Source organism: Mastigoproctus giganteus, chromosome 3 (assembly GCF_048544385.1).
Source record: "Mastigoproctus giganteus isolate SK-2022 chromosome 3, ASM4854438v1, whole genome shotgun sequence".
Lineage (NCBI taxonomy): Eukaryota > Metazoa > Arthropoda > Arachnida > Uropygi > Thelyphonidae > Mastigoproctus > Mastigoproctus giganteus.
Genome location: NC_143577.1, coordinates 97,170,992 through 97,184,952, shown reverse-complemented (window position 1 = coordinate 97,184,952; position 13,961 = coordinate 97,170,992). Strand labels below are relative to the sequence as shown.

General features: G+C 36.5%; 1 protein-coding gene across 2 annotated transcripts in view; it reads right to left on the bottom strand.

Annotated features, from left to right (window-relative positions):
- Positions 1 to 11,527, bottom strand: part of LOC150088170 (leucine-rich repeat-containing protein 57-like) — an 81,828-nt gene extending 70,301 nt beyond the window's left edge. Inside the window, exons 1-2 of one of the 2 annotated variants that reach the window (XM_090370598.1) lie at positions 11,292 to 11,527; positions 1,049 to 1,157 (exon numbers count right to left, since the gene is read on the bottom strand). In XM_090370598.1, the coding sequence (XP_090226724.1) occupies positions 1,049 to 1,157; positions 11,292 to 11,296 (114 nt within the window). In that variant the 5' untranslated portion in view covers positions 11,297 to 11,527. The remainder of the gene's footprint in view (positions 1 to 1,048; positions 1,158 to 11,291) is intronic. The other variant, XM_090370599.1, reaches the window with a different exon arrangement.
- Between the last annotated feature and the right edge of the window lie 2,434 nt (positions 11,528 to 13,961).

Sequence of the window (13,961 nt, the reverse complement as noted above, 5' to 3'; positions counted from 1 at the left end):
AATTCTTCATCTAATAAATCACATTCTTGTTGTTGTTCCTCGTAAAATTTTTTAATTTGTTCTCGCAAAGCCAAAACTTTTACTAAAATTTGTCCTTTTGATAACCAGCACACTTTACAATAATATGGCAAGTCGACATTATATGTCTCATCATCCAATATAAGCATGCTTCGAAATTGGCGATGTCTTAAAGCATTTACTCGAATAAAGTTAACAATTGCAATAATTTTGTCCAAAGTATTGCTCAATGTGAAGAATTTAGCACAAAGGTTTTGTTGGTGTAATATACAGTGGAACGAAATTAACTTTTCTAAATTGGGCTTTTCTTTTTTTAACAATGAAACGAATCCTTCTCGCTTTCCTCTCATAGAAGGTGCACCGTCCGTGCATACACTGACCAGGTTACCAAGGTTTAGTCCTCTCTCTCTCTCTCTCTCTCTCAAGACACATTTCTTTAAAGTTGTTAAAAATATCAATTCCATGAGTCCTTCCAGTGAGCGTACCCAAAGCCAGTAGTTCCTCGTAACAATGAAAATCTTCAGTTATAGCACGAATAAAATATAATATATGAGCAGAGTCATTTCTATCAGTGGTTTCATCTAACGCTATTGAAAAATATACATCTTTAGAGTGAATTATTATCTGAAGTTGTTCTCCTACATTCTGAGCTAATTCATGTTGTCTATAGTTTAGTTATAGTTTTTCTTGAGAGAGTTAATTGTTTGTATTTGTCAACTTTTTCCGGATCTAAACATCCTACTGCTTCAACAATACATTCTTTTATCATTTCGATGTCACTAAATGGTTTGCCTTTTTTCCAAGTGCATGCGCTATTTTGTATGTAACATTGGTTGCAGAAGTTCCTTGCTTAATAAAATCACCAAAAGCCTTTTCCTGGTGCTGTTTTTCTTTCTTCATTTTTTTGAAGTGCAGATTTACGAGCTTCTCCTTCTAATTTTACATATTTATGGTCCTTGTGAGATAGATAATGTTGATTTGCATTGTATTTTTTTAATGTTGTTAGTGCTGTATTACATATCAAACAAACCATTTTGTCTTTCACAGAAATAAGAAAATACTGCATCTCCCAATCTTCTTTAAATGTTCTGTTTTCTTCATTCAACTTCCTTTTAACTTTTTTGGACATGATGGGTAATCTAAAAATTAAGCAATTGTGAAATCAAACATAAGAAATTACAGGATTACAAAATTCAAGACAAGAATACATACGGTTGTCAAAATATTCACAGTTACAAATATGCACATAAAAGCAACAGATAAAAAATAACGATGTCACAATTTAAATTTTAAAATAAAAAACTATTTTCATCAAATTATTAACACTGTTAAAATATTTTTTTTATTTTAACAAACTTAACAGAGGATTAGAATTTTTCTTTTATTAAATAGTTTTCATTTTTTATCATTTGTGGTACATAAAAACAATTTTTAAATAAATAGAAAAAGTTAAACATGATATATTTTACTTTTTAGATCAAAAAATTTGTATTTTCCTTTTTTAATTATCTGAATAATGTTCCTATATTGTGAAAAAAATATATAAAGCTTTTTATTATTAAAATGTTTTGAATATTTAATTTTAAAAAATATTAGTTTAAAAGTAGTAGGATTATTTAATGATTTTATTTCATCTTTGTGTGACAAAGGCCACACATAAGATCTTAGAAGGCCGCAGATTGCCCACCCCTGCAATAGAATATTATAAAAACACATATTCTGAATTAGTTAAAAAAAAAAACATTTTTCATAACAAATTAAAATAGGAATTTTACTTGGATTCAATTCAGACAAGTATGAAAATTCATTTCTTAAATGGGAAAAGTTAAAATTCTATATAGTAATTATAACAAACAAGACTTTGTAGGCTTTTCTTATTATGTCATTAAGTAATGAAAAACTTGTAATGCTCCAGTGATTTGCAGCTTTTTCATAATCAAGTTTGTTGAATCTGGTCCCTCCAGTGAAATCAGCATGTTTATTTAAAGTTTTCCAATTCACGTAATTCCTAAAACACGTTTTTATTCTTTTTAGTGCAGAAAATCCCCTTTTACATTCAGCTATGCTCATGGGTATGGCCAATCCAACAGCAACTAGTTGCTAAATTTGGAAAAGACTTTGAGCTCAGATGTTGTTGCTAATTTCAGCAGTATAGTTTTTGATCTAGATTTTTGTATGGCTGTCCTTTAATAATTTTTGATGCAACTTCCCATTCTAGTTTAGTACTTCCATAGTTTAAAACTGCAAGGACTACAATTTTTAGAATAATAATTAAAAATAATCTCAGAAGCCTCACTTTGGTCATGACTGTTTGCATTGAAAAATCTTGAAAAGCAAGAAATGACTGGCATGTCTGGAAATGTTGCTTCTAGGTGGTTAATAATGGTGCCTATGTATTTATCACAGATTGTAATATTGAATGTGATAACATTAGCATCTGAATAATCAATGAGGATCTGACAATTCGCCTACAAGATGTTGATGAAGATTTTGAAAATGATGCCCAGATGCCTTGCAATTCCACGATGGATAATTTTATGGATAACTTTAATTTTAAGACTTTATTTCTGTTTAAGTTTTCAACATCTTGCCTTTGCCATGCTCTAGACAAGTTAGACAAATGAGGTAACTCATCTGAAAGCATTATTAGTGAAGCTATGAAATTGTATATTCTAATATATTTAATTAAACCTGCAACCGTGATATTACTTCAATTGGTGGCCTCTTTTTAGAGTGTAACCATAACGCTCACTATGCCTCATCTTAGAGAAGGAACTGCACAGTAATGAGACAGCCATTTAGTATCACTAGCTATTTTAAATTAAAGCCGACTGTTCAGTATATTTTGAATCTGAGTTAAACCAGCCATCCTGATGGAGGAATGCTGGAAGAAGAAAAAGAAAAACAGTTGCCTTAAGATATCATTAAACTTGACTAAATAAGGCACTTCAGCAGGTGCTTCAGAACTAGCAAGAGCCAATCGGTGGTTTATACAATGACAGTTGATTATGAATCCATCCGTTTTATCTTTGAGCAGTTTTACAACTCCTTTTTTGCTTCCCAATCATGACAGCTGCTCCAACAAATCCCAGGCCTACTAGATTATAAGTTTTAAGCCTAGACCATCAAGGGTTTCAATTACTTTGTTAATTATAGTTTCAGCTTTGCCATCAATGATATTGTAGGTTGATACAAAACTAACCCTAATCTCTTTTTTAAGTTAACACATAATTAATGTACACAATCAGTTGTTTTAAAACTGAGATGTCTGTAGTTTCATCACACAGAACACTGAAATAATCTGCAGAATGTATTTTTTTTTTTTTTCAGTATTTCAGATAAATTTCTGATGCTAAAATTTCAAGCAACTTTCATTATTATTTCTGAGGTATAATTTGCATTTCTACCAATGATAAGATGCTTTAAACAGCCCATAGCCTTGCAATGCTCAGGCAATTTTTCAAATAATGTAGTGTGTTGTAACTTATTTTTTGCTAACCAATAAATACATCTTAAAGCATCACTCTACAAATTATTCAAAACTGAAATAGATTTTTCAATTTATCTTAACCCAATTTCTTCTAGTACAGTACATGTTTTTCAATTATATCTGAACTAGAACAGCATAGATGCCCTCGAAGGATTTAAATTCAGGAGCCCATTAAGCTCCCTGCTGCCCACATCAATGCTGGAGCTTGCACTTGAACATCAGGAAACACAGTGGCAATCCCCAAGACAGAATGCGCTGGTCCCATAGGAACTAATTGTTGTTGGTAACACTATTGTCAGGGAAACAGGTAATATACTGTGCAAAAAGAATAGTTGGAATAGAACCAGTGTATGTCTGCCTGGGGCAAAAGTTGATCATGTTGTAGAACAAATATGATCTTTTAAGGGCACAAAAGGTGATATTGTTGTACACGTTGGCACCAATGACATTAAGAGGAGAAGAACGGCAGAATTACTTAACAAATACAGGTCAACGTTGAAAAAAAGCCATGAGTTATGGTTGAATTTGAAAGTGTCTGCAATTCTGACCAGACAGGATAGGAGAGAATATATAATGATAGTCTTGTCAATCAATTCGGCCCAGGAGAGACTGTGCAAGGCTTGTGAGGCAAAATTTTTCTCAGCCTAATCTGTGCTTGTTAACAGGAGAGACTGCTTCTACAGGGATGGGATACACATAAATAGAAAGGGGGCAAGAATATTTTCTGATGCTACTGAGGCTGTGTTAGGTGGACCGGAAAACTGCTAGCATGGGGGAAAACACGGACTAATAGATTAACAGTAGCCGCTGACAGAGGTGAAAGTGATTCTTGCACCACTTCTATTGGAATAACCAGCAGCCTAGAAAACAAGGTGCAGGGGATTTCAGAGACTACTGGGAGTCATTGGGGAACAAATAAATACATGGGCTGTGTTAGGGTAGCTAAGAATGAGAACAAGTGCATGTACTTGCATGTACACCAATGCTAGGACTTTAGTAAATAAATTTGAGGTATTGGTCAAAACATCAAAGGCAGATATTGTTGGAATATCAGAGACGTGTTGCACAGATATAAAGAATGCAGAATTGGAATTTGAGGAGTATAATATGTACAGAAAGGATAGACAGGACAGGAAGGGAAGAGGGGTTATGCTATTAGTTAAGAAACAAAAAATTTAAGGAATGCAGCCAGCTGACATGGGTGGACAGTGCAGTGCTGAGTCAGTTTCGTGTGAAATAAGCACTGGGAAAGCAAAATTGAGAGCAGAAGTCTAATGACTCTGATGAGTATAATGACCTGTACAGAGAAATAAAGTGGCCCAGTAAATCATACTGTCTCATAACGGGGGATTTTATTTTCCCAGATATTGACTGGAACTTGTGTGTTGGTCACTCACAGACTAGCAAGGCTTGTTTGGATTTATTGGATGATTGTTTTCTACAGCAGCATGTTCAGGATGCAACCAGAGGTAGTAATACTCTTGATCTGATTATCAGTTGTGATTTTTCATGCATTAAGAATCTGTGGATAAAGAAACCAGTGGGGGACAGTGATCCAGTGTGCTGATGTGGGACTTACTCAAAGAGGTAACTATCATTAGGGGTAAAGGATGGGTTTTTGCTTTCGTAAAGGTGACTACAGTGGTCTGACACAGTTTTTAAATTCTGTACAGCGGGACCAACTGGTGATGTTACCAATAGAAAATTCTAAATAGGAAGCATTCAAAGAATTAATCTTGGAAGCTACTAGGCTTTTCATACCAACTAAGAAATACTGTTCAAGGTTTAGGCCTAAATGGATGTCAGATGAACTAACCAGACATATAGATAAAAAAAAAAATGCATGGGATACATATAAATTAACAGGTGACACAGAAGCCTTTGGGAGATATAAGCTGGTCTGTAATCAAGTCACAAAGGAGGTTAGGTAGGCAAATGCAGATTACGAGAAATCTTTGGCAAGAGAAAAACAGCAAAGAGTTCTTTACTTATGTAAATTCTAGAAGGAAGGAAGGGGATGAATCAGATTGGTCCACTTGTTATTAATGTTTAAACTGTCGATGATTGTGCTCAGGTAGCTAACAAACTGAATAAGTATTTAGCCTCAACATTTTCATATGAGGAGTTATTCAGGGAGGGGAATGCCAGAGGTGTATTTACCTCTAGCAGTGAGCTAAATGGTTTTGTAATAACTTAGAGCAAAGTGGAGCAGAAATTGTTGAAAATAAACATAAGAAAGGCATATGATTAAAGAGGCCTGTGCGCTCTGGATTCATTACGAAACTAAAATTACTGTAACACAGAGTGAAAACGGATACAAAAATAGATTTTGACAAGTTTAAATAATGGGAAATATACATATATTATATTAGATTAGATACATACAGACAAAAAGCTTTCAGTTGTTTTGTCAACCTTCCTCAGTTAAACTGACAGTTAAGAATGGAGCATGAGAGCGTGTACTGCCAATCTTGTACGTGAAGTGCGTGATTAACTGTTGGATGTTGACGTCTGTGGCTGTAATGCGTGCGGACGTTGCCAGTGTTTGTCGACGTCCGCATACATTACAGCCACAGGCTTCAACATCCAACAGTTAATCACGCACTTCACGTACAAGATTGGCAGTACACACCCTCATGCTCCATTCTTAACTGAGGAAGGTTGACAAAACAACTGAAAGCTTTTTGTTTGTATGTATCTAATATAATATATGTAAATTTCCCATTATTAAACTTGTTAAAATCTATTTTTGTATCCGTTTTTGCTCTGTGTTACAGTAATTTTAGTTTCATAAGGCACCTGGGGTGGATGGGATCTCTCCAGTTATATTAAAGAAGGCAGCAAAGGAAGTAAGTAAACCCTTAGCCATAATAATGAGAGCATCCTTGGACTCAGGGGAGGTACCCATGGACTAGAGATGAGAAAATGTAACCTCAATTCACAAATGAGGGTCAAAGGGTGACAAGTAATTACAGACCTGTTAGTTTAACTTCTGTTCCAGGGAAATTAATGGAGGTGCTGGTTAATGAGGCACTGTAGGATCATCTACACAAGACTTCAGTTATAGTTCAGACACAGCATGGGTTTGTTAAAGGGAAATCTTGTCTGACAACTTTCATTGGATTCTATGATGTGGTCACAAAGGAACTGGATGCAAAGAATAATTCTGATATCATATACTTGTATTTTAGGAAGTCTTTGGTTACTGTTGCATATGGAAGACTGCTGTACAAATTGGAACAGTGTGGTATTAAGGGAAAGTTGCTGCTATAGATAAAGGGATGCTTGAGTGTGAGAAGACAGAGTGGTAATCAATGGACCTGCTCTTCATGGACTAATGTTATTAGTTGAGTCTCACAGGGTTCAATGTTGGATCCATTGTTGTTTTCTGTATTTATTAATGATATTGATGAAATATATATCAGGCTTAATGTCGAAGTTTGGAGATGATACAAAGGTTGGCAGGGTTGTTAATGACAGTATGATACTGCAACAGGATCTAGAAAAGTTGGGCAGATGGGCTGAAAAGTGGCAACTGAAGTTTAACATTGACAAATGGAAAGTCCTGCATATGGGTAACCTTATGCAGGACTTTCCTGGGGAAAACGACCTGGAGATAATTGTGCAGCCAGATATGAAGTTTTCTGAGCAGTGCAGACAGTCTGCAAGAGTAGCTCATAGTGTCTTGTTAATGATATACATGAATTTTTCTAGCAGGGATAAGGAGGTAATTATCCCCTTGTATAAGGTAATGGTCAGGCCACACCTTGAGTACTGTACACAGATCAGGAGGCATCATTTTAAGAAGGATGTAAAGCTGCTGGAACGAGTACAGAGAGGGAGAATAAGATTAGTGAATGGAACAAAGGGTTGCTCCTACGAAGAAAGGCTCAAGTTTTGCAATTTATAGTGTCTGGAGACTAGGCACCTGCAAGATTATCTGACTGATTGAGGTGCATAAGGCCTTGATTGGTTTGAGCAATCTCAATGCTGATGGGATTTTTGCTCTTGCCCAGATTAATTGCCTGAGTGGACATAAATTCAAATTGAGGAACGACAGTTGTAGAACAGATGTGCAAAAATTGGCCTTTAGCCAGAGAGTGGTTGATTGCTGGAACAAACTGTTATCTGTCTTTGAAGTTGACAGCTTAAATAAATTCAAGGCAGAACTAGACAAACATTTGGAGCGAATGGATGGGTGAAATGGGAAGGTTTTCTTTTTTCTTTTTTTTTTTTTTTTTTTTTCGCTAATGCTGTATAAGCTTCCTTTCTTGCATCATGTCTCTACTAATGCTAATGAATCCATGTGTAATTTATTTTGCTCATAGTCAACTAAGCTCTCTTTTCAGTCTTTTGAACAGCATAGTTAACTAAGTCACTTCCTTGTTTGTGAGCCAACTCTTTCTGTAATTCATACACGTGGAACACGTCATCCCATTATCTTTCATCACTAACAGATTGAAATTTTTAAACCACTCACTGTTAATGCCCAATAAACAGTGTTCAGATGCATGTTTTACATTTGAAAGAGACTGTGCAGAATTTAATTCAATATATGGACTGTATATCTGCAATGTCTTTTAATGTAATTAAATCACAAAGATTAGGCAAGCAAAGGCAGATTACGAGAAACCTTTGGCAAAGAATACTAAGGAAAACAGCAAGGCCATCTTTACTTATATAAACTCTAAAAGGAAGGGGGGGTGAATCTGATTGGTCCACTTGATATCGATGGTTCGACTACTAATGATCCTCTCAGATAGCTGACAAACTGAATGAGTAATTTGCATCAACATTCACACATGAGAAGTTATTAAGGGAAGAAAATGCCAAAAGTTTATCAAACTGTACCAGGTTGCTTAATGATTTTGTAATAACTGAGAGCAAAGTAGAGGAGAAATCGTTGAAGTTAAACATAAAAAAGGCACCTGGGTTGATGGGAGCTATCCAGTTATATTAAAGAAGGCAACAAAGGAAGTAAGCAAACTCTTGGCCATAATTATGAGAGCAGAGCATCCTTGGACTCAGGTGAAGTCCCCACGGACTGGAGATGTGCAAATGTATCCCCAATTCACAAAGGGGGATCTAAGGGTGACACCAGTAATTACAGGCCAGTTAGTTTAACTTCTATTCCTGGTAAAATAATGGAATCACTGGTTAAAGATGCATTGCAGGTTCATCTACAGAAGACTGCAGCAATAATTCAAATAGCATGGGTTTATTAAGGAAAAGTCTTGTCTGACAAATTTGATTGGATACTATGATGTGGTTACAAAGGAACTAGATAGAAAAAATAATTTTGATATCATATATTTGGATTTCAGGAAAGCTTTTGACGCTGTTGCGCATGGAAGATTACTGTACAAATTGGAGCAGTATAGTATTAACAGCAAGTTGCTACAATGGATAAAAGGGTGGTCGGTGGGACAAGGGAGAGTGGGAATCAATGGATGCTACCCTTCGTGGACTAATGTTATTAGTGGAGTCCCCCAGGGTTCGTTGTTGGGCCCACTGTTGTATTGTATATTTATCAATGATATTCATGAAGGTATATCAGGCTTAATGTCGAAGTATGTAGATGATACAAAAGTTGGCAGGGTTGCTAATGGCAGTGTGCTACTGCAACAGGATCTAGAAAAGTTGGAAATATGGAGTGAGAAGTGGCATTGGCAACTGAAGATTAACATTGACAAATACAAAGTACTGCATATGGGTAGAAATAACACCAGAGAAACGTATCAACTGTGTGGTACTACACTTAGAGTGGTAGAAAATGAAAAAGAACGGTAATTGTGCAGTCAGATATGAAGTTTTTTGAGCAGTGCAGACAGGCTGCCAGAATAGGTCATGCAGTATTGTCAATATACAGGGATTTTGCTAGTAGGGATTGTTGTTGTTATTTGGTTTTTAGGGGCATTAGCAACTAAGGCCATATTGCTCCGGGGATATGCAGTGGTCATTCCCTGACCTTTCTGCATCCTCTGGTGGTCACGGGTTCGAACTCCGGTCTAATCAAGAAGTGTGTGCTACACACTACTGCTTCTGCCCACCTGACTATAGAGGTGCGCTAGTAGGGAAAAGGAGGTTATTATCCCTTTGTATAAGGCAATGGTCAGGACATGCTTTGAGTACTGCGCACAGGTCTGGAGGCCTCATTTTAGGAAGGATATAGATTTGCTTGAGCGAGTACAGAGAAGGGCAACAAGGGAAATGAAGGGGTTCTCTTACCAAGAAAGGCACCTGTGAGGTGATCTGATTGAGGTGTACAAGTCCTTGAATGGGTTGAGCAGGCTCAATCTAATGGGATTCTTCCGTTTGCTCAGATTACGAATCTGAAGGAGCATAAATTCAAAGTGAGGAAAGATAGTTGTAGAAAAGATGTGCAGAAATTTGCCTTTAGCCAGTAGGTAGTTGATTGCTGGAACAAACTTCCATCTGCCTGTGTGGAAGTTGGTAGCTTAAATAAATCCAAGGGGGAACTGGACAAATTTTTAGAGGGGGATGGACGTGTGAAATTGTTTTTTTTTTTTTTGGTTGATGCTACATAAGCTCATATGCTTTCTTTCTTGCATCACATGCCTCTCCTACTACTTATAAAGAGGCATGAAAATGTTTCTTTATTTGATCATTCTGTTTTGCCTATATCTTCACTGATGGAGACCTAATAAAATCCAAAATGACTCTATAAAGAGTGGCAATTGGTTTCCATATGAAGATGGAATGAATTGTTAATACAAACTTAGAACTGTATTAATTTTATGCTGCTTGACTGTGACAGACTCTAGATACTGAATATTGCTCAGTAAATAAAAAATGCGCAATATGCTGTTTAAAAAACTTTATACAACCAACAACAATTAAACAATTAGTGCAGAGAAAAACTCCAAGTGAAATAAACCACCAAGTGTGAGAGAAAAACAGCAACATCGCATGGTAGTGCTGTCTATAATCCATACAGTTATGCCGTGATCTCACAAGCTTACTAGTAACAACTATTAAACAGTATTCCCTCAAGAGCTGCATGTTATGTGATACTAATCACTGTGCTGCAGGCATGTGAACATTTAGCACACAGTTAGTGTTAACATAACTTGCATGTTTATAATCATATGTATGTTTCATACTCATATTATGAACTTCATTACCCTCATGGGTAGCACGGTTGGTATTTTCAACAACCTCCCCACACCTGGCAGAAAAAACCATTGTTCGAATCCTGTCGATTATGTGACATAAAATTTTTATGGGTCTTTTTCACAATATAGCTCAGTTAGTCGATCTCAGAGAAGGGTAGCATGGTTTTTTCTTCTGGAAACTGGGGTTTTTCATACAGAAAACAGCACGACTGCAGAACATACACACAATTTACAGACATTATATATGCCACAATATGGTCCCGGCTGCTGATGCACCTAAAATCCTTCTAAGACGACCTTCTCATTGACTTTCCCACGGCCGTGGGAAGAAGACGTGATGAACTGTGATGATAGCAAGCACTGCTCTTTTGTTGAAGAATTTTAGGCCCATCAACTACTTTGACCATGTGTGTGCCGTATATACTGCCTGTAAACTGCGTGTATTCTATGGTTGATCTGTTGTTTGCTGAACGAAAAACCTGAGTTTCCGGAAATAAAGAACATGCTATCCCCACCTAGGGCCGACCTACGGGACCACATATTAATACTATGAGCATTCACGCTGATGAACTGAAAATCTGTTATATTTCATCAGATATATTTTAAATAATTGAAAAAAAAAAAAAAAACACGAATGATAAACATACTTCATTTAAGCCGCTTTTACTCAATTGACAAACGCCAGTCTTCTGAGCATTCTGAATATGAGGATTAACAGAATTTCCCATGCCGATTCACCAAATAAACGTGATATTGATTTATCAAATAATGAAACGCCTGGCTGCCAATTGTGCTGAAATCATTACATTAAAATCTATATATTACATATTAGTTTAATGAATATCTCACAAATTTTAACAGATTTAAGTAAATACTCTGTTAATTAACGACATAAATGCAAAGGCCCTCTAGCGACTATATTTGTAAACTATAACTTTGTAAACATTGAAAAGCCCCACAAAGCATCACTTTGGTCTTTAATCGAAGATAAGAAGTAAACCTAAAGAATGACTTATAAAGACGCTAGTTCAATAATGAGCATTGTTCCTAATTATGAAAAGAACGAGGGCCGTTGCGTGTGAGTATCAGATTGTGCCCCGCACAAAGGCACCTACTCAAGGTGGGATGGAGAGGGTTTCCGGAGTTTGATAGACTACAAATACAAATCTTAAAAAATTAATGTTTAAAATAGAAACTGAAAATTAACCCCTCGAAAAAACTAGAGAAGCATTTAAAATGTGGACGTACAGTAGAACGTAAAGATACCATGGACAGCAAGAGTGACCAATGAGAGTGTCCAGCAGAGAATTGGAAAAACCGGTGAATTGCTGAAGGACAAAAAGAAAAGAAAAACGGCGTATCTTGGATATCTCATAGTAATAATAATAGTAATAGTAATGCAGGCATGTGATGCAAGAAGACAAGCGTATGAGCTTATGTAGCATCAATCAAAAAAAAAAAAAAAACAATTTCACACATCCATTTCCTCTAAACGTTTGTCCAGTTCCTCCTTAAATTTATTTAACCTATCAACTTCCACAACGACAGAAAGAAATTTGTTCCAGCAATTAACCACCCGCTGGCTAAAGGAAAATTTTCGTACATCTATTCTACAACTGTCTTTCCTTAATTTCAATTTATGCCCACTCAGGTACGTAATCTGAGCAAGTGGAAGAATCCCAATAGAATTCAGCATGCTCAACTCATTCAAAGCCTTATACATTTCAATCACATCACCTCGCAGGTGCCTAGTCTCCAGCCGCTGCAATTTGTAGAACTTAAGCCTTTCTTGGTAAGAAAACCCCTTCGTTCCCCTCACCAATCTTGTTGCCCTTCTCTGTACATGCTAAAACAACTCTACATCCTTCCTAAATGAGGTTTCCAGACCAGTACGCAGTATTCAAGGCGTGACCTGACTACTGGCTTGGCTTATACAAAGGGATAATCACCTCCTTTTCTCTATTAGCAAAATTCCTGTATATCATTGGCAATACCCCATGACCTGCTCTGGCAGCCTGTCTGCATTACTCAGAAAACTTCATATCTGACTCCACAATTACTGCAGGCCTTTTTCATTTTCTACCATCCTAAGTGTAGTACCACACAGTCGGTACGTTTCTCTGGGGTTACTCCTACCCATATGCAGTACTTTGCATTTGTCGATGTTAAACTTTAATTGCCACTTCTTAGCCTATCTGCCCAAATTTTCTAGATCCTGTTGTAGTAGCACACTGCCATTATTGTCATTAACAACGCTCCCTACCTTTCTATCATCTGCAAACTTCGACATTAAGCCTGATATACCTTCATCAATATCATTGAGAAATATACAAAACAACAGTGGACCCAACACCGAACCCTGTGGGACTCCACTAATAACATTAGTCCACGAAGAGCAGCACCCATTGATTACCACCCTCTGTCTTCTCCCACTCAACCACCCTTTTATCCGTTGAGCAACTTACCCTTAATACCATTCTGCTCCAATTTGTACATTTAAAAAAATAATAATAATAAATTTGTACAGTAGTCTTCCCTGCGGAAGTGTGAAAAGCTTTCTTGAAATATATGATATAAAAATTATTTTTTGCACCTGATGAGGAACAGCAAATATACAATTTCATGGATAATTATTGAGGTGATAGTGGAAGGAAGAAGAAAACCTGGGAGAAGACGTACATTGTGGCTTGATAACATTAAGAATTGGAAGGAATGAACACCGAGCAGCTGTTCAGAGCTACCAGAGGCAGTGAAACGTTTGCCGTGGTAGTCACCAACCTCCGTTAGGAGATGGCACACAGAGAAGGAGAAGAATAATAAATACTAGAATGGTATTCTAGTTTTTATTTTTACTTTGCTCTAAACGTTACTAAAAAAAATTACCGACCAGTTATATTATTATTTAATATATTAGATCCGAATGAACCATGAACTTGACAATCCTATTCAGGGTGCGAACATAGTCAGATTTGTGAAGAGCCAGAGACTTGCCTGGTTGGGACATGTTATGAGAATGGATGACAGCAGAACAACTAAGAGGATAATGAAATGGAAACCTACCGGTAGGAAGACAAGAGGAAGACCGCGGAAAAGATGGATTGATGACATAGAAGAGAACTTAAAGATCATGAGAATAAGAAGTTAGAGAAGTTTGACTTCTGAGAGGGTTTACTGTTGAAACATGGTTGAGAAAGCTAAGACCCATCCTGGGTTCTAACACCAAAAGAAGAAGAAGAAGGTATTTTTTTATATTATTGTTAAAACATCAGCCAGAACTTACATCACATTTTTAGTGCTATCATGTTTTACTACTGATA